A 21,850-nucleotide genomic window follows, 5' to 3' on the forward strand; every position below is an offset into this window, starting at 1 on the left:
TATGCAACTATTTTTGTGCATGTAATAATAACTAGTTTTTGTAATTCATAAATTTTTTATATGTAAAATAAAAATATATATATATTTTTAATTTTATAGGAAGCTTGGCTCACAATCAAGCTTGAATCGAATTGCAAACTTTTGAATCGAGTCAAACTCGAACTCAACTCTCTAGCTCGAACCAAGCTCGAGCCTCATGGCTTTTTGGCGAGTCGATCTTGAATAGCTAAATATTCGACTCAACTCGTCTCTAATCCACACTTAATGCCTCTTCCTCGTCTTTTTTTTTTGTGTATATATATTTATATATTTATGTTACAAATACTCTTTTGTTCCACACCCTCTAAGCCCATATCTGTTCCTTATAGAGCACTAGCACCAACCTCACAGCATGTACCAACAGAATATTAGGAACATTTCCCATACTTGTATGTTATTATTCAATGGAGATATTCCCATTATGTAGTGGGATGTGGTTCTGAGGTCAGTGTAAAGAGTGTTTTGTAAGGAGCAAATCCCAATTCACACCCAGGATATAGATTGGACTAGTTGAAGGCAATGGTTCTGTAATGGACTGTGGAACTAATGACAACACCCCATGTCATTTATTAAATGTATATGACCTATGACCACTCTCTCTCTCTCTCACTTACCGCTTTATGACTGATGTGGATTATTATTAATTTGTTATTGATTCAACATTTGGCTACATAGATACTGCATTCAATTAATATTTGAATTTTTTATGATAGAATTGGGATATGCTCCTCATAGAGTGCTCCTAACACTGACCTCATAGCTACATCCCATTGTGTATTGAGAACATTTCCAATGAATAATAACATAAAAATACAAAAAATGTTCTTAAGGCTGCGTTTGGAAGGAGTGTAAATGCAAAATTGCAGTGTGTAAAATTGCATTTCACCGGTTCAGAAAAATGTAAAACGATTTGTTTTTGCATGCTTGATTTACGCTCTTCATGTTTGGCACGAGATACAAAACAACGGTGTGTGCTTTTGCTACCATTTGGATACTTAAGCGATGTAAAAATACTTTGTAGACTTGTGTCACCCGGTTTTGAAAATTAATCTCACCTGCCTTTCTCACAAAGCCCACCAACCGGTGATCATTGATTGATCAGAGGATACCATTGATTGATCAGCCACAATCTCTCATTTGTCCTACATGCAGATGAGACATCTGCATCTTTTGCCACATATGCAGAGGCCAACTATATAATAAATATTAAGCTGGTCATTAGCCCAATAACCTATGTCGCTCAATGACCAGCTTATATCCCAATTTGTATGAATATCACTAAAATTCACTTAAATTTCACATAAAAAATGTACTGAAATTCCACAAAAAAAAAAAACAAATGAAATTCCACATAAAAATTAACTGAGATTCCACCAAAATATTCACTGAAATTTCCACAGAAAAATCTACTGAAATTCAAGATCTACAAGTATGTTGTAGACTTGTATGAAAGCTTGCATTGGACCACACGAGACAATCAAACCACTGGAACTGGGAATTGGTAAATACTCCAAATAAATATCTTAGTATAGGCATTTTATTTATTAACTTGTGCTTTTTTTGTTAAGAGTCATTTTATATTTTCTCTCTTTACCCTATACCCGATTTCCTGTATCTCGTGATTTCAACAACCTCTTGACCAAAACCTTCTCACAATTGTTAAAAAATGAGTAATGAATTTGTCAGCTATTCATTTATTGTTCAGCTACTCACTTCATCAATGCATCTCAAAACAGAGATGAATGCTTTAGTATCAGTTAAATCATTCTTGCTAGAACTTTTTAAAAATCTTCAATTTTTAAGGTAGCTTTCCTTGTTCATTGGCTATTTTTCTGAGGAATTTTTGGGATTGATTATTGCTTGATCTGATGGTAAAACATTGGAAAATATTGGGCTGAAAAGCATGTGAATGGGGGTTCCAGATTTAAGGGCAACAACTTTGTGAGAAAAAAGAAGGAAGAGAACAAAAAATAAATAACTAAATAAAACTAGAGATTAAGATTGACTGTTCCTACTCCTAGTTCCATCCCTCCCAACTCCCAAGGCCCTGTATCTCTAGGACCAGCACTAGGTAATGGCCTTTTTGCTGAGAGAATGGAATGAAATTCAAAATGACAAGGTATACCCTAGCTAACTGGAATGCTCCAGACTCCATTTCTTGTACACATTAAAGACAAAATGTGCCACACCATTTGAAATGAATAAGCAACAAAAACACCTTCAAGAAGTTGGTGTAAACCAGTATTAAAACTGCACATATATAAATATAATGGCCTTGAGGATAAGTATGCCGATACTCTCTAAAATTGCTTAAATGAATGACTTACTGACTTGTACCTTTTAGTGGATAAAATATTCAAGGGTACAGTAATAATAGTTAGATGATAAAATATTCAATGGTACAGTAATCTATCCAACTTCAGCTTCAATTATTAAGGAACCCACAACCTCTCCATGAAAACTTACTTAGCAAAAGACAAGACAACAAAGCTTTTCAGTTCAGCCAAGGTTCAAAATATCACAACTAATATATATTAGTGTCTATCAACCTCTATCATGTAGACATGATTTATTGTGATTGGGAGAGGATTGTGGGTGATTTTATTGCCAATATATCTACATGACTACATCTACATCTGCTAATAACAAAACAAACAGCTCTGTACCACCTCTCCCTGACATATGAGAAAATAAACTTGTGCGTGCGTCTTTAAATTCTAATACATTGATAGGTGATCAAGCTTGATGTATGTAGCTTTGTTTGTTACTAGAAGATCCGCACTATCTACCATAGTAATAATAATAAAAGTAGAGTTCGGTGAATATTATTATTGGAAGGTGTTCAAACAACGACGTGTGGTGAATGATACAAACATGTATCAAGGCCTAGATTGTAGTATGTATCATTTAACAACCCCCACCCAAATCTGACATGTTGTTTCTGTTTTACTGTACTCAAAGAGTAGTAAAACAGGGCACACAATCAGATGGCTAGGCCATTGATCCAATCAAAATAATAAAAAACCCAGACCCCAATGAGCTGTTCAGGGCTTGCATCAAGATCATCAGTTAGTTAAACACTAATTAGAAGATGATAATTTCTATCTTCACATGCTTTGAATTGCATTACAATTTACATGGTCAAAACTGCATTACAACCTATATCTTGTCTGTCACATGTGTCTCTTAGGCTTGAGAGGAAGTAGAAATTGGAAAGTACATTCTTCACAGCCCATCACACCATTCCTTAGGTCTAGCAAAGAAAAACAAGGGTTCAACCTCTGAGTAGCTCCCCTTTTAGAGATTGACATAGATAGCTTTATCAGGGAATAATGAATAATAAAAATAGTGATTTCAGCTTAGTTGTTGATGTGATTGAGGCCTATTTTATTTATTTATTTGGTAGATGCGATTGATTACTTCACCTATGAGCATGTATAGATTACAATATCTAAGGCAAATATTATATACACAAACAGGTAAAGTGATCCTAGAAGCACCTATCACCTAAGTGCAAATTAGCAGTGGTCAGACATCAAACTTTAATCCACTTGACATCCATCTTTTTTTTTTTTTGGGTATTGGCATGAACTAGTTAGAACCCATTCAAAGAGTTAGCAAAAGAGACTCAGAAACATGTGGTTGCTCAATAATTTCCTATATATAAACATTGCTAGGTTTCCATACTTGGGCAAGCTTAGGCTGTTTGAACTCTGAAACATAATTGGATAGGGCAACTTTGGGCTGCCTGAGGCATCATTCTTGGTTTGGTCCACTAGGGCAACTTTGGGCTGTTTGAACTCAACTTTGGCAGATGTATTATGGGGAAAGTGTGAAAAAGCCAAGCTTATACAATTTCAGATGTATTTCATCATTAAGTGGAAAATACGAACCCAGAGGGAAGGGGCTTAATGTACAGTCAACTGTGAGATTGGGCTGAGGGAATGACTAAGCCACGTACTATCACCACCCACTGTCCATTCTCCTCCTTTAACCATAAAACTTGTACTTCCATTCTTTTTGTTGGGGATTTGGATGAGGGAATGTTTGGAGATAAAATTTGTGAATGAATGAAGGTTAAGCGTTCTGTTCGTACTCTATATCCATCACTAATAAGTATCAGTTGAGATTCCATTAAGTAGGTGATGTATCAATTTGTTGTGCTAAGTACATCGTCATTTGGTCTGCTTCCAAGTGGCTGATGACTCAGAGGCCGAAGTTAACTTCTGCTGGATAGAACCTGGATGCCGAGCTGACCAAGCCGAGCTGAGGGTAGATTAGGTGCCGAGTTAATCGGGCCGAGCTGGGCAGGTTAGGTATCGAACTGACTGGACCAAGCTAGGCAGGTTAAGTGACGAGCTGACTGGGCCGAGCTAGGCAGGTTAGGTGACGAGCTGACCAAAGGGCCGAGCTGCCTGGTGGCGAGCTGGATTGATTGTTGAGCTTCGTAATTCTTTAGAGACCTGCAAGGAATCAATGTCAAAGGACCCGAGGTGGCTAACCCGGCGCGGTCGCTCTGATGCTTAAGTCAATACTCTCATAGTAGACTGCGAGCTAAAAATCACAAAGTATGAGAGATATAATATGCTTACTTGCCCCCCTATGCCACTGGGGTTGGTGCCTTTATATAGGCATAGTTTGGCATGGGGTTCACGCACCGCATCCGAGATTTCGGAGAAGTCGTCTAAGTGGTCCGAGATTCCCTAAGATAACTGCCATGCACGTTGACCACCCTCCGGATCGTTCGGCACGTGGGCCAATTTCCAAAGATCGTGGGAATGTTTGGATATGCATGTCGAATTTGTTGGTGAGCACATCTCGCAGATCGCCAGGTTGGCGCCTATGCCAGGTTGTCAGTTCGCACCTGGGCCAGACCGCCAGGTCGGCACCTGTGCCAGGCTGCTAGTTCGCACCTAGGCTAGGCCGCCAGGTCAGCACCTATGCCAGGCTGCTAGGTCACACCTGGGCTAGGCCGCTAGGTCGGCGCCTATGCCAGGTCGCCAAGTCTCGCTTGGACTAGGCCGCTAGGTGGGACACCATCAACTTGGCTAAGGCAACTTGTTGCCTAAGTGGTTCCAGGTGTCACCTAGTTGTTCTGAGGTGCCATGTGCCACAATATCAATGGAGGGCCAAATCTTCCCTCATCATTTGCCCCCCACTCCCGAGTTGAAAGTAACTCGGCGAAATGGAGTATATTGCTCTTTTTGGCCTGAAATGACTAATTCAATGAGCTCGTAAGCATCGATTCAATTCCTTAGGCTCTGGGAGCAACTCGTAGTTCACTCTCCTTACCCTTGATTTTGCCCATGCCGAAGAGGCGACTTGGTCTTATGTGGTGCCGAAGTCTTTGCCAGTTCGTCACTTTATCCCTTAGGCTCTGGGAGCGACTCGTAGTCCACTCTCATTGATCTTTGATTTTGCTCATGCCGAAGAGGCATCCGGGTCTTATGTGGTGCCGATGTCTTTTATCAGCTCGACACCTTAGAGCTATGGCTACGCTGCATCAGCATCGTTAGTGACATCGGTTACCTACTCCTAAAAGAAGCTATTGGGAGCTCGACCTATGGGGGCAGCACTACTGACTTTAGGTCACCAGCTCGCACGGGAGCCTTGGAAGGCTCAACCGGCAGGGGCGTCCATGCAATCTGTTGGCCGCCTACTCCCGCAACAGCAACGAAGAGCTCATCTTTGTAGAGGGTACCTCACGAAGAGGACTGATGAGGCTTTATCCGAGTTGAAATAAAGTTGGTAGAGCTGCTTAGTCTGTTGGCCATCAAATTTCTGCATAGTCTTTGAGTTCATAAAAAATGGAAACTATAAAGTGAGAGCTTTTAGTTTCTAAAATGTGAGAACTTAGCTTTCTGGAAGGGACTTAGCCTTTCGGAGGATGAGAACTTAGCTTTTTGTAGCGTTTCCCACAGATGGCGCCAATTGATGAATCAAGTTTTGGTGATGTATCAATTTTTTGGTTAAGTACCTCGTCATTTGGTCTGCTTCCAAGTGGCCGATGACTCAGAGGCCGAAGTTAACTTCTGCTGGATGAGGACCTGGATGTTGAGCTGACCAGGCCAAGTTGGAGGCAGATTAGGTGCCAAGTTAACTGGGCCAAGCTGGGCAGGTTAGGTGCTGAACTGACTGGATCGAGCTAGGCAGGTTAGGTGACGAGCTGACTGGGTCGAGCTAGGCAGGTTAGGTGACGAGCTGACCAGAGGGCCGAGCTTACCAGAGTGCCGAGCTACCTGGTGGCGAGCTGGATTGATTGTTGAGCTTTGCAGTTCTTTAGAGACCTGCAAGGAATCAATGTCAGATGACTTGAGGTGGCTAACCAGGCGAGGTCGCTCCGATGCTTAAGTCAATACTCTCATAGTAGACTGCGAGCTAAAAATCACAAAATATGAGAGATATAATATGCTTACTTGCCCCCCTATGCCATTGGGGTTGGTGCCTTTATATAGGCATAGTTTGGCGTGGGGTTCACGCACCGCATCCGAGATTCTGAGAAGTCGTCTAAGTGGTCTGAGATTCCCTAAGGTAACCGCCTTGCACGTTGACCACCCTTTGGATCGTTCGGCACATGGGCCAACTTCCAAGGATCGTGGGAGTATTTGGATATTCCTGTCGAATTTGTTAACGAACACGTCTCGCAAGTCGTCAAATTAGCGCCTATGCCAAGTCGCCAGCACTTGGGCCAGGCCGCCAGGTCACGCCTAGGCCAGGCCACCATGTGGGACACCATCAACTTGCCTAAGGCAAATTGTTGCCCAAGTGGTTATGGGTTTTACCTACTTGTTCTGAGGTGCCACGTGTCATAATATAGTAGGTACTTTCCTTCGAATTCCTGAACCACCATTGATTCTCATGATTGTGATTTCGAAGAGCAGAGTATGGTGATTCTGCTGAATAATTGTTGAAAATGAAAATGCCAATACCAGTCATCAAAACACAATTTATCTTCAATATAATAGTGAGAAAATGAAAATACAAGAGAATCTAAAAACGCAAAAAAGCAAGTGCACAAAATAGGGGAAGAAGTTATTTTTTACTTTCAGGTAGTACGAGAGGGTCTTCACAGAAGAGGTTCGTTGTTCTCTGACCAGCACTGGGTTCACAGAAGAGGTTCGTCGTTCTCTCTAATCTCTGTTTTGTATATTTCAAGACTTCAACGCAGACAGAAGGTTCGTTGTTCTCTCACCAGTCGGAGGCTTAAACGCTGACACTCAGACGTTTCGATCGGACTCCTCAGATCTTAGAAGGCTGCTAATGGATCGGACTCCTCAAATGGCTGTTGGTGGATGTTTCGAACTCAGAGCGCCATGCCGGTGGAAGAGAGTAAACTCCTCTCCTATTTCCCTCGATGAAAGAGGGCGTGATTTTTTACTTCGAAACCGGTAGATCGATGTAAATCATCCGATGTTTGCAAATTTCCATCAATAGAAGTATTTTTACACTGTTTCCAATCACATAGAATTCTGGACCGGACCAGAGTGCAATAATGCACTGAACCGGGATTTACACTCGTTCCAAACGCAACCTAATTCTGCACAGCCGGGGATGTTTCTCCCGAACAGCCAACATTTTTTCAATGGACATAAGATGGGGATAACCGGATAAAGGACATGGTGCAAGTGAAACCCACCATCCATAACATGAAGATCTTGAAGACTTGCAAGTTTTGATCCAATGCCTTCACTGTAAGGGAGGGGATGACAAGGCAGTTGGGTTTGGTTGGGTTAAGGAAAGAAGCCTAGGAGGTCAGAATACATTACCTATCAAACTTACAAATAATGTTTTACAATAGGGAAAAATCTATGATACGGGAAGAGTTTTGATCAACCAAAGCACTCCATAAATTGTGATTAATACCACATGATTAGTCACCTTTTTATTGATTGGCTGTAAGAATTTTCTCATATCATGTATTTTCTGTATTATAGTCAACCCTATATAAACCATCTAGTGGTTCAATTGATAAGCTCTCTTGCAGCAGAAACTTGAGATCAAATTCAACTGTCACCAGGGTTAGAGTTGCCCTCTACCCGCCGTGAATTGCAGCTACACATCTTTAGGAAATCCTGTTGCTGGGTTGGAGGGGGGAGGGTGTTATGTATTTGGGGATGGTCATACGGGTTTTGGATAGAAAATCTTCAGTGGGCTTTTTGGGCATTTGATGATTTTCATTGGTCGATCCATTCGAAATGTCCATTAAATCAATTGAAAAAAAGGCTAGGTATTATACCAAAAGAATTTAACTAATGGAAGAATAATGTAAAAACTATAATGCATTTCACTTCAGAATTCTAAATTCTACTGCAAATTTACAACAATTAAAAAATTTAAAGGAAGAATGACGGTTTAGCACAGGGTCAGAATTTTTATGCCCAGAGTACTGTTGGGATAGGTGCCAACTTGGAATTGATGCTAATTTAAAGATGGGCATCCATGCATAGAGTGGGGGTATTTGACATTTTGAATGTTTATAGATATGTAGTGGGATTAAAAAATATGCAATGAGCCTGTCTGAACTTTTCCAAAATTTTAAGGGATATATAAACTGCAATCCACCTCAAAAATTTGAATTGCAGCCCCCTCCTAATCTACTAGTAGCCCCCTATAAACCATATCATGCCCGTGAATTTAGCATCAATCCACGAGCAGGATTTTGTCCACCCCTAAAAATCTTAACTCCACCTTAGAGATGGACTGAATTATAAAAACCCCAAATTTTAAATACGTCTACTTATAACATCAATACTTGCCCATATATTGATATCAATTCAGAGATAACACCTACCCCAACTGTAAGATGGAGCTAAGATTTGTTAGGGTGGACTGATCAATAAAAACCCCAAGAATATCCAAGTAGGGCAAAACGCAAAAGCATGGTGCACATGAGCCCCACTGGTCATGCCACGGAGTGCCGGGCTTGAACCCGCCCCTCCACTTTGGGAGAGAAACCGAGTGACTATCTCAACTGCAAGGGTGGATCATCATGTACATATATGTTGGGAGTAGACCTGTTCATGGGCCGGGCTTTCACTTTGCATTAATAGATTTTTTTTAAGGCCCAAGCCTGAGCCCAACCCTCATAAAAAGCCCGAAGCCTGGGCCTAGGTTCGAGCCCGAAATTTAGTCCATACTGTTACTATTACTACTGCTAAAGTGGCTGAATAGAGAGAGAGAGAAATTATAAAGAAAATAATAAAGAATATATATATATATATATATATTAAATTATAAATATATCTTTTAATAAATATTACATTATTTTAATATTTTATATAATATATAAAATACATATTATATATTTTATAAAATATATAATGCTGAGTCAGGCTGGGCCGATCTTTTTTGACAAATCCTGAGCCTGGCCCGAAACACAGTCGGGCTTATTGTGTTAGGCCCGAGGTCAGGCCCGCAAGCCTAATTACATGACCAAGTCGTGCCATCGAGTGCGGGCCCGGACGGGCCAGGCCGGGCCGGCTACCCGGCCCATGAACAATTCTAGTTGAGAGTCGACATTGGCGCCCCACTGGGCGCGCTCCATTAGCGCCCTACGTATACATCTTAGCGTGCATTGAGAGCAAGTCCTGAATTAATCATTGGAAGATGTTCCTGATACACGGTTGACTTGGGGCTGGGATTTCACCACGGCTCGGAGGATAGTATCGGTATGTCATGGGATTGGACCGTGTCAGGTGTCACCCATCGGATCTCGTTAACTTTGAATCTTATCTAATCACGCAGCTTTCTTGTTGGGCTACACCTTAATTTCTGTTTATCCGACATCCATCGCAGGTGCTTTACTGGTTAGCTATATCACCTCGCCCCAAAGCGCTCCCTTGTCCCTTCCCGATATCTGCCTCGCTGGTTTTATCGGAAAATCCCTGTCGAAGCTTCGTTAGCAAATGGCGACCATATTGAACACGGTTTCTTCAATTAGATTAGCCAACGCTAAGGTCCACAGTCTTCCAACCAGTAGGCTTGCCGCACCGATTTCTGTTCCATTCTCGTACTCAAGTGAGTTCTGTTGAGACTTGAGTGTTTTTCCCCCATTTGGGGTAGAGTATGTTGAATAGGATCCATTTCTGCGACTTTTGAATCTCTCTTCTTCCTCTTGCTGAGTAGAAAATACGAATAATTTTCTCAGGAAAGAGACTAATAGTAAGAGCAGCAGAAACTGAAGCCAACGAAGGTTCTCTGTACTTCTACTTCTCTTTTCTGTTCATTTTACCTTTTCCGTTATTCATTTTTCCTATTTTTGTTTTAATTTTGTACTCGAATTTCACTTCATATCCCTCCACGGGATTCAAGTTTTGATGTTTCGGTGTGACAGCAGCAAAACCTCAAGCACCCAATAAAGCGCCTGCGGCCAATGGTTCGAATTTGAACCAGCTCCTTGGCATCAAGGGAGCAGCTCAAGAAACAGTGAGTTTTCTGTTTCTTTCCCTGTATTTATTTATGGTCTAAAATTCACCGGGACTCATAATTTAGTTGTCGCAAGAACAAATCGCTCTAAGTAATTAAATGGTGCATTACTGAACTAAGGATGATTTTGATATCTCCAAGGAAAAAAAGCGGAGGCCCTGGGAATCATAGGCGAAGAATGCTAAATGTGATACTGAGAAAAGAATTTATAATGATTTTCAGAAAAGAAATCAATATTTTACAAATATTGTGTTAGGCCTTAGGCGTCCCATGCTGGTATTAAGAATCCACATTGTGTGAAATCATTTTATTTCTTAAAATTTGAAAGCATTAATTTCATAATCTAAATGAAGCCATTAAAAGGATGGTCATAATTCATACAGATTGTGATGTCATTATCTTTTTATTTTTATCAATAACACTTTCATTAATTCATCAATAGAAGATTTACAAAAGGAAGACAAACGCACTTATCTTCCAAGAGCAACAAAGAATCTCAAAAAAAGGAAAAAACAAAGAGAAAAAAAAGAAAACACACTAAAGTTACAGCTTGGCCCAAAAAAGTGAATTCCTTTCTGCCCCTTGTTTAGCTAAACCGTCGGTTAGGGAATTAGCCGATCCTTTAACCCAACGTATCTTAACTTCCATCTCCCGCACTAGCCACTTGAATTTCCTCCTCTCATTATTGTACTTCCATAAGCCATTGTGATCTTTAAGCAACCACCCTATCACCACCTCTAAATCCCTTTCAATTAAGAGTTTCCTGATGTTCAACTCCTTAGCTTTATGGACTCCTTCCATAACTGTAAAGATCTCAGCTCTAAGGGAGTCACCCACTCCAATTGGGCCTGAGAACATGGCAGAAATGACCCCATTTCCATCCCTAAAAACACCCCCAATCCTCGATTGTCCCGGATTTCCCCTGCTACACCCATCAAAGTTTAGTTTCACAAATCCACTAGGTGGAGAGGTCCAAGCCACACTCATTATTGACTTAGTTTGTGTGCAACTTGCAATTTCACCCCACTTCCTCAACATGTCATCCACAGTGTAATCTGTGAAAAGCTCCAAAGATTTCAGCCACTGTACTGCCCTAATATGAATGATAGCCCTCATATCTGCTACTCCTCTTTGAGCTTCTGAGAATATCCTGGAGTTTCTTTCTACCCAAAGTGTCCAACATACTGTAGCCCTTAGTCCTCTCCACATTGTCCTTCCCCCTTTTATCTGCCACCTGAAAAAAGAAGGGGAAAAAAGGCCTTGCAAGTCTGATGGGGGGTTCCAGCAACAACCAAATAGGGACAAAGCCCATTCCCAAATTGACCTCGCAAAATGGCAAGACACCAGTAGGTGAAGACCAGTCTCCCCATCCGCTTTACAGAGAACACACCACTGAGGTGACAAACAAGTATTGAGTCTCTTCTTTTGGAGTAAATCACCAGTGTTGATTCTTTACAGATAGGCTTCCCAACAAAAACTACCAACCCTAGGAGGTATTGCTCTGCACCAAACCTCATCAACAGGAAAAGGAGCGAAGGTAGGACTGATGGACTGACTTAAGACTTTGAAGAAAGAAGCACAAGTAAAAATGCCATTGGGAGAAGGTGTCCAAATTCTGGAGTCCACCCTAATGGGGTCTAAGACAACGTTATCAAGAGTTGCAATAAGGCTTAAAATAGTGTCAAAGTCTAAGTCCCTCAAATCCCTTCTTAGACCCAAGTTCCACCCAATCCTAGAAATGGAAGAGGACGAGGTGGTAAAAAACGAGATTGGCTTATTTTTCAAATCAGAAAGAGCAAACAAAGAAGGAAACTGATCCTTTAGAGGGGCACTCCCCACCCAGGTTTGCTCCCAAAATTTTATGGAGTTACCGGAATTCAAATCATACCTGATATTAGGGGAGAAAACTGGAAGTAGGTCATGAATGGCTTTCCAAGGAGAATTGCTTGTGGTCCTAGCTCTGATTCCAGCGTCCCATCCATTATGCTCCAGCCCATGAATACTTGCCACTATTCTAGACCAAAGCTTCTCCTTCTCTACTGGGAATCTCCACAACCACTTTCCCAACAGAGTCATATTTCTTCTCCTGATATTCCTAAGCCCCAAGCCACCATATGTCTTACTCCTACAAACTATCTCCCAGCTCACTCTATGATCCCTCTTTTCCTCTCCTGGTTGCCACATGAAACCTCTCATTAACTTCTCCAATCTATTAGCAACCTTCACTGAGATTTTAAACACCGACAGGAAAAAGATAGGTAAATTAGCAAGCGTGGCCTTAATAAGAGTAATTCTCCCACCAAGAGAGAGGTAGTTCTTTTTCCATGACACTAGTCTTTTTTCGAACCTTTCCACCACCGGGTTCCAAAAGCTCTCTCTCATGGGATTATCCCCTAAAGGCAACCCTAAGTAGTTCAAAGGCCAACCCTAGACTTCACACCCCAATACTTCAACACTCTCCCTGATCTCTCCCTCCTCCAAATTCACCCCCACAACACAACTTTTCCCAAGGTTAACTTTCAAGTTGGATATTTGCTCAAACAGTTGTATCACCGACTTCAAATTCCTAATAAAGCTCACATTACTACCTTCACAAAACGGAATCGTGTTGTCAGCAAACTGCAAGTGAGTAAGAGGGGTTTTCGCCCTCCCAACTCTCCAGCCTGTAATGAGCCCCCTAGAATCTGCTCTGTGAATCAATTTCCCCAAAACCTCCTCAATTAGAATGACCAAGAAATGAGAAAGGGGGTCTCCTTGTCTTATACCCCTACTGGCTGGAAAGAAGTCTACCACTGTCCCATTCACTAGCACTGAATAATGACAATTCCGGACACAACCCATGATCCACTTACACCATCTAGCCCCGAACCTGAATTTAATCAAAACTTTCCTAAAAAGTTCTAGTCCACCAAGTCATAAGCCTTTTCCAAGTCCAACTTACAAACCACTCATTTCTTCGTATCCCTCTTAAAGTTCTCCACACTCTCATTAGCAATTAAAATCTGATCAGTGATTTGTCTTTCATGCACAAAAGCTCCTTGGTAGTGTGCAACAATATTTGGCAAAACCTTCTTTATCCTTAAAGACAACACTTTTGCAATGATCTTATACAAGCTATTAACCAAGCTAATTGGCCTAAAATTCTTCGGGTGGGAAGCATCTTTTTTTTTTTGGAATTAAGGCTATAAATGTGGAATTCACACCTGGATTGACAATTCCTCTCCTCTAAAACTCCTCAAATACCTGCAAAAGATCATCTTTCAAAATGTCCCAACAGTCCTGATAAAAACCCATAGTGAACCCATCTGGCCCCAGGGCTTTTGTTCTATCCATAGATTGGCCTAAAATCCTTTGGGTGGGAAGCATCTTTCTTTTTTGGAATTAAGGCTATAAATGTGGAATTCACACCCGGATTGACAATTCCTCTCCTGTAAAACTCCAAATACCTGCAAAAGATCATCTTTCAAAATGTCCCAACAGTCCTGATAAAAACCCATAGTGAACCCATCCGGCCCCAGGGCTTTTGTTCTATCCATAGAAAATACAGCCTCCTTGATCTCTTCTAAACTAAAGCTTCTCTTCAACCTTCTCCTATTCTCCACCCCTACATCTGGCTAGTCCAAACCTTCTATCCACACCCTTCTACACACAGGCCTTCTTAGGATAGATTTGAAGTGCTCCACACAAGCCCCGACAATCTCCTCTTGATGCACTAGCTCAACTCCATCTACTACCGATTTGGAGATCAGGTTCTTCCTTCTCCTGTCTTCTGCTAGAGAGTGGAAAAACCTAGTGTTTCTGGCCCCCTCCTGCACCCATTTACACCGAGATTTTTGCCTTTAGCTAATTTCCTCCTTGTGCAGGCAATCCTCTAACTGTCTTCTTAAATCTCTCTTGAGCTCAATGTCTTCCTCTCCAAGTTCTCCCCTTTCTTCTTTAAAGTCAAGGCTTTCAATCTTATCCAGTAGATTCCCCTTTCTTTTTTCTATCCTCCCAGACTCCACCAAATTCCACTCCTTGATTTATCGTGATGTCATTATCTTGGGGTCATTTGCTTGGTGTAATGGTAAAATCTAATGCTGACAAGAGTGAGAATGCGGGTTTCAGTTTGAGAGTTGCCACTTAGTGCAAAAAAAAGCCCGAGGTTAGGTCCTCATCTAGCTACCCCTCTCAAGACTCTGGATAGCTGGGTCATTGCTTTTTAAGCCGTTATGCTAATAAATCCAGGTGACAATGAATTTCTGCATTAAAATGCTAATAAAAACTGAAATGAATTGATTCGCCCATGTGGTATTCAAATGCAAATTAAGACTGTGTATGGAATGGCTGCATTTTTCCGTTGTGTTTGTACCCAAAGTCCAGCTACGCCCCACATAGGTGTTTTGGATTTACCTTCCAGAAGTCCTGTTTGGTTTGGTCGGGCAAGATCAAGTGCAAGTGTTTGTACTACCATTTCCATAGGATTATGTGCATAGAGGTGTTAGGGGAAGCTTCGAAAAATTGTTTCCCCAAACAGAGGGGTGCTTCCATTTTGGGTGTCCTATGTGGTGCCTAATGGAGTCCGGTGTCATCTACGTGTTCAAAACAATAATAAATTATTATGATTGTATCATGTGCCCAAAAAGCTCAATCTCCTGAAATCCAATGCAAAAAATCAAGTACAAAGACCGAAACTAGAAACACATCCATGCCAAGCATCAACTAAGTTCCTCAGGAATGCGTCTCTGAAATATTCTACTTTAATGCTATATTGCTTGTGAAATGCATCAACCTTTCCTTGTTCTTGCAAAATTAGCTTATTGTGCAGGCTGAAATTTGATTTTACCGTTCTTATTGTGCAGAATAAATGGAAGATCCGTCTTCAACTCACAAAGCCCGTGACTTGGCCTCCATTGATTTGGGGGGTTGTCTGTGGAGCTGCTGCCTCTGGTATCCTCCTATCTTGTGAAATGAGTAGCCTATAAGTTTGAAGTCTTTCCCCGCATTTGTTGGTGCTCTGGTATTATAGGAAGGGAATGTCTTGTACCTCTTTTTCTTAGACACAAAAAATTGGTCCTTTGACATGTCGCACAACCTGTTACTAAATGGGCCTACCTAGGAGATCTGCTGGAGCAAAATTTAAGTTGATTCATTTAGGTTCCTTTCTGGCTCTAGATTTTTTTCTGGAACATTATGAGATTCCTCTTCTTTTATTTTTTGAGAATGGGGTAAGGGTAATGATAAAAATTAGGATGCATAATGAGAAAATGTATTATGTACAGCCCATACATAAAAACCCTATCCAGGCACAAGACAATCACTATTTAGCCATACAAAAATTTCTGTTATTAGCACTGCTTATCTAGTGAAATGCAAGATATGGAAACTATTTTATTTTCAGTGGAAGGTAAAGTAATTCATTAATATCAAAAGCCAAAATACAAAGAAGCCTCTTTACAATGAGAAGCTATACAGCAGGAAAACAGTTATCCACAGATTTCCAACCCTCCAAAAGACCAAAAAAAGACCATAGATTCCTTACAAATAGGAAATCTGAGTCAAAAAAGGGAGACATATGCCTATTTTTGAATGATTGATGAGTTGCTAACCAAGAATGTGTCATCCCCATAGTTCTGTTAAAAATTTCTTCTTCTGGAGTTTGTCTTCCTTCAAATAGCCTGTTATTTCTTTCACACCATACTGCCCAAAAAACTGCTGCAGGAAGGATACTCCATGCTACCTTTCCAGCCCTGGAAACTTTGAAAGAAGTGAATTCTATCTTGTACATAAACATTCTTCTTGGGTGTGAAGTCATTCTGGGCATAGGCTTACTTAGCATCCTTTCAGATAATATGGTTGATACTTGATTGTTGGCCACCAAAATCTAGGCAATATTGAGAAGGCAATAAAACTATTTGCATTGTCATGGATTTCCTGCCATATGCCTAATAACAAATTATGGATCTAATGTTATTGATCACTTGCTTATTCTTTTCGGAAGTCTAACTGGATCTTGGAGTTGCTCAATGTCCAATACATGTTACAACTGTCAATAACTTGCGATAGAGGAAGGTTCCAGAGAGCCGTTGGATATCTGAATCAGACTAACCCTCTCTCTTTGATTTGAACTGTCTTTTAAGGTCCCTCATTTTTTCGTTTGTTCATTGGACCTAGTTTCCATTCTTTATCACCAGGCCAGCTTTCCTCCAGGCTAACTATTAGATTGTTGACCATGATGGAGTAGCTTTCCATCTCAATTGTTTGTCTTATTGCTAGTCTTCTAGCCTTCTGTCTTACCCTGTGCTTGGCCGTCCTTGATCTCAGTATAGGCATACCTGTTATCTTGAGTAGTTAAACTTGCCATTAAGGGTTAAACCTTCTATTGTCCTTGAAAGGGGATTTCATTGTTTTCCATTATTTACTTTAGTAAAATCTACTAGTCTCAAATGATACTGATGATCACTAATAACTAGTCTTGGATGCCCATATATGTCTCTTAAGACTTAGACCAATAGATCTCCCTTTTTAAAGGTTAACTCAATATTTGACAAACTTGTTTCTTTTAGTATTTCAGATAAAGGTTTTTCCTGCCAGGCATTCAAATGTTTATAGAATGTGCAACATTGACTTCCTTTTTTCTATAAAATATTCTGCAACCATTTTTCTATAGGTGAACTCCATTATTTTTATTACCTTTGTTACTTTCCTAAAATTTTGTATGCTTTTGTCAAATGTCAACTTCATTTTTTTTTTCTTTAAAGAAAATAAGGGCTTATAGGTGAAAAGCTTCATGCGTCTGAGGGGTTTTCTGTTTTTGTTTTGGTGAGAGTTTCTTGATGTTTATTTGCTTGTTATGCTAGGATAAATCTACACCACTATGCACATTTTCTTTTTTGATAGATACCGCTATGCACATTCCTTGATGTGAACTTGTAGCTTTTACAGAAGTAGCCATTACAGAACCAGAATAGATGCAGACTTACAAGGTTATACCTAGGGCACAACCTTGTTCCTTCAAAGAAATCCATTTTATTTGGCTGTAGATAAAAGAAGCCACCCTAAAGCAATAATAGTGCTTATACAATGGTGATCAGAGTTTGGAAAGGAAAGAATGATAGAATGAGAAGAAACATTGGAGAAGAAGTGAGAAGAGATGGGAAAACAGGGATATGTCACTTGACATCCTATTTCCTTCTTAACAAATGATCATACTGCCCCTGTTACAGTATGACCGCATATTATTAATATAGACCCAGTTACATCACCAACACTTCCCGTTAAGCTGGTACATTGATGTCACACATGCCTAGCTTGATGAATTCTGCAATAAGTTGTGATTTCTCTATAGCCTTTTTGAGAAGTAAGACCACCAAGGTTTGGTCTTACTTCTTGAAGGATATTCAGTGGCAAGGATGTCACCCTTCTTCTGTCATTGACCTCTTGAGGGGATGATGGGTTGAGGTACCAGTGACAGTTAACTGGGCCACTTGGCTTGGGAGAAAAGGGTAGGTTTTTGAACAGAAAAAGAACCTGGTAGAAGCTACAATCAATCTCTGTTTTAGTTTAATCAGGGACTGGTTTTTGATTAGAAGGATTTGTATTGGGGACTTAATCAATATTTTTTGCCTATAGATTTCTTTGGCCATTCTCAAGGGGTTTAATGTATAGAATTTCTTTGTACTTGGGATGTTCATAATTATATTGATACTTAATACAATACAATACCCTACCTTTTTTCAAAAGGGGGGGGGGGTTAGAGGAGCTAGGGGCAGACTGGAAAGGAATAGCATGGTTAAGCACACATGATCAATGTTTTAAAATGCAAAGGCCTGACGTGAGGTGTTCTACTATTTGGAGGCATGAGGCATAGTCCAGAGTATAAGAGGCGTAAGCCTCTTTTAGAGGAGCGGGATGAGAAGGAAGGAGGAGGAGGGGGAGGAGGAAGCTTCCTTCCCTTGCCTTCCCATTTCTTTTCTTTCTTTCTTTTTCTTTCCCTTCCCTTTCTATTCTTTTTTCTGTCTTTTTGTATGTGTTGTTCGTGAGGTGCATGAGGCATATACCTCTAGCACACCTCATGCAAAATGCATATGCCTCTTGCACCTGAAGTGTTCACCTCAGAGGCATAAACATCCTCTAGCATACGCCTCAGGGAATTTTGGGGGCGCCTTGCTTGGAAGCGCACCTCCAGGTGTACGCCTCCCACACCTTTTAAAACACTGTCCATAATTTGAACAGATGCATAATAGCAAGGGATTTCTCCCCCCAATGGAGGTGAGCTATTTCCTGGCACAGCTGATAGAATTGGGCAATATTCTTTTTCTGTGTGAATGTCTCTGCACTTGCATCCCATATCTCCTTCGCTGTTTTAAGGAACAAGAAATCTTTACTATTGTGTCGAACCATTGAATGTGATAGACAAGACATCACCATAGAATTCTGAGTCCCACCTCTCGTACATGGGATCATCTCCATTGGGTTCTTTTATTTTTCCATTGATGTATTCCTGCTTACATTTGCTAGTAATATATAATCTTGCAGATTGCGATCACTCTAAATAAGTTCATCTGATTGAATATTGAAGTGTGGGACTTCGGAATTGATGGTACCGTCCTTGGTTTCAATAGTACTACTGTCTCCTAACATGATGAGACACAATCAGACTTTAACTGTATGCAGGCACACTTCCTGGACAACTCCTGGATGTAACAACCTACACTAAATTTTTCCAGAATCAGCACATGAACATGACAAATTTGGAAAACTGAGTAAAACTCATATCTAGGAGAATAGAACCCAAGAATAGTCACAGCCATGATAACCATAGACATAACCCAAGAATAGTCACAGCCATGATAACTCATATCAAGATGGAATTTTAGAGCTAGGTAATAAATATGATCTAGAAAACAGGCCTTCATAGTGTCAAATCTCAACAATCTGGATGATCCACAAATGTGAAACAACATAAAATCTAAGAGTTATCTTTAATACTGACTCCTTATTTCAGCTCCATCGACAGAAACTCAATTTTGATTTTTCTGATTTGTATTTTCTAAAAAAACTAGAAATTAATACTCTACCTTCTTCAATAAATTCTGGAAAGTTCATCAGTAGTAACTAGTATCCACAAATGATCAGCTACCAGAATCTGGAAGAATTCCAATTCCTACAATTGGTTTCTGTACAGTGATGACATCATCGAGGTACCATGATGACTGAGTGGTAAGCTGAACTCAGTGAAAGAAAGGAGGTTTTGATATGAAGTGTTGATCAGAGCTTAGCAGTGAAAAAATGATAGAATGAGAAGAAAGATTAGAGAAGAAGAGGAAACTGGGGAAAACAGGGATGGGCTACTTGGCAGCTGATTCCTTTCTTTTGTTCATTATAAGATAAACAATAACATAATCACATAATAAAAAAAAGAAAAACAATAACATGATCACACTGCCCTTACTACAGGTATATACATATTACTAGTGTTGCCCCAATTACATCACTGGCACTGATTCTATTTCTTTTAGTGCATATCAGAATTCAACAACCTTAAGCTGACTTATGTCAACCATCAAATAACTACTGATAAATATGTAAACCTTTTTTTTGATCAGCAAATAAGACTTTTATGAATAACAGAGAAATATTAAATTACAATAGTTATAGGTTGCAGCACTGCGTTAACCCAATCTACACACACATACAAACAGTTACAGTTCTGCCCAGTACAAGGTAGATCTATTTGCCCCCTGTTTTTCTAGGGTATCCACCACTGATAAATATGTAAACCTTCTATTTAAACCTTAAGAAAAAAATTAATCGAATACCTCCATTACTACTGATTTTCTTGTAAATTCTTGTGCTGCATAATTACAACCTAAGATCCAATCCTATCTATAAAAAAAAACCTAAGATCCAATCCTATCTATAAAAAAAAACCTAAGATCCAATCCTGTGTCATCAAAATATACCCCATACCTATTTATGTACTTATGTGTATGCAAAAGGGTAAGAAAGGAAACTGTCTTAACATCTGCTGGGCTTTCCCCAAATCTGCCCTGGAATCACTCGTGTTAGCGCATGGAGAGAATGAGCAACAAAGGCGAGAAGATTTGGTTTATGATTCCTAATGCCATTTTTTGGACAATTTTGCATGAGAGAAATAGCAGAATTTTGAAAGGTTTTTCTGCTCAACCTGATAAAATTATCCAAAATACTGTGAGCAGAATCCTATCTTGGTGCTCAGTCTACAAGTTTCAAAGTGCTAACCACTGCTACAATTTCATAGATCCCAATCCTTTTTTTGTAATTAACACTTCATGCAATTATCTGTTGGAGATACTTACTGTACATATTTTGACTGTATTTTTGGGACCCCCTCTCCTTTTTTGGGTTATAATACAAATACCTTGCTCTTTCTCAAAAGAAAAAAAAAGCTGTCTTAATGTTTTGCTGATTGCCATGTTGACATGGCTACACCATCATTACATGGTCAAGGATGAAGCTCTTATGCTGCTTTTCTTCAGATGTATTTTGAAAATCAAATATTGTATTCCTATTGCTACCCTTATGAACCAACTGCATAACAGTACTTCCTTGTTCTTGTTTCATGGCCCTCCTGGTAATCATACATATATTTTAAATAACACAGGAAACTTCCACTGGAACTTGGAAGATGTTGCCAAGGCAATTGTTTGCATGATAATGTCTGGACCATGTCTCACTGGATACACACAGGTAGCTTTTCTCAGTGATGTAAAATTCGTATTCTCTTTTCCTTGGACTGCTCATACACCAGAATTAATACTAAGCTTATCAATTGGACTATATCATGTCTGCCTTTTTCATTCCTGTAGACAATTAATGATTGGTATGACCGAGAGATTGATGCAATCAATGAACCTTATCGTCCAATTCCTTCTGGAGCAATTTCTGAGAGTGAGGTGTGTACTTTGATTTAGTTGTCAATTACATCTGCATCTTCATACTCATATCACGTGTATCTGTAAGGAGGTGGAATTTTTGCTTGTTCTTAGATATTTCAATTATCGGCAAGTTCTGATTTGGCAAGATGACAATTCTTGGGAGTTAAGTTGATTTGGCATGCAAGTGTGTTTTTGTCATTTTAAGTTATTAATAGTGGGTCTAATCTGTAGGAGTCATTTGTCTAGTCATTATTTGGTTAAATTCCAAGTTTCACAATCATAGGTTGAGTAGATAGGAAGTTATAATCTTATAGATGTTATTTTCTTATAGGGTTCAGTGGTGTTCCCATAATCATGGTGAGGGTGAACAGTGTTCTGCCCTACATTTTTTCACTTGCAAGTAGTTCTTTTATCTTATTATTGGTGTAGATTTTTGAGTGAAAACCTTGGGTGTTGATTTCTCTTGCATGTAATGCTTTATGGAGTGA

General features: G+C 39.9%; 1 protein-coding gene across 3 annotated transcripts in view; it reads left to right on the top strand.

Moving 5' to 3' along the window:
• The first annotated feature begins 9,633 nt into the window (after positions 1 to 9,633).
• LOC148870391 (chlorophyll synthase, chloroplastic-like) overlaps positions 9,634 to 21,850 on the top strand; it is a 41,878-nt gene continuing 29,661 nt past the window's right edge. The window contains exons 1-7 of one of the 3 annotated variants that reach the window (XM_088969958.1): positions 9,634 to 9,707; positions 9,835 to 10,056; positions 10,187 to 10,231; positions 10,373 to 10,464; positions 15,306 to 15,393; positions 21,089 to 21,174; positions 21,294 to 21,380. In XM_088969958.1, coding sequence (XP_088826084.1) covers positions 9,945 to 10,056; positions 10,187 to 10,231; positions 10,373 to 10,464; positions 15,306 to 15,393; positions 21,089 to 21,174; positions 21,294 to 21,380 — 510 coding nt within the window. In that variant the 5' untranslated portion in view covers positions 9,634 to 9,707; positions 9,835 to 9,944. Of the gene's footprint in view, positions 9,708 to 9,790; positions 10,057 to 10,186; positions 10,232 to 10,372; positions 10,465 to 15,305; positions 15,394 to 21,088; positions 21,175 to 21,293; positions 21,381 to 21,850 lie in introns of those variants that run through there. The other 2 variants (XM_088969957.1, XM_088969959.1) reach the window with 2 other exon arrangements.

The sequence above is a fragment of the Nelumbo lutea genome, chromosome 2 (genome assembly GCF_056320005.1).
Source record: "Nelumbo lutea isolate HS-2025 chromosome 2, American lotus-T2T, whole genome shotgun sequence".
Lineage (NCBI taxonomy): Eukaryota > Viridiplantae > Streptophyta > Magnoliopsida > Proteales > Nelumbonaceae > Nelumbo > Nelumbo lutea.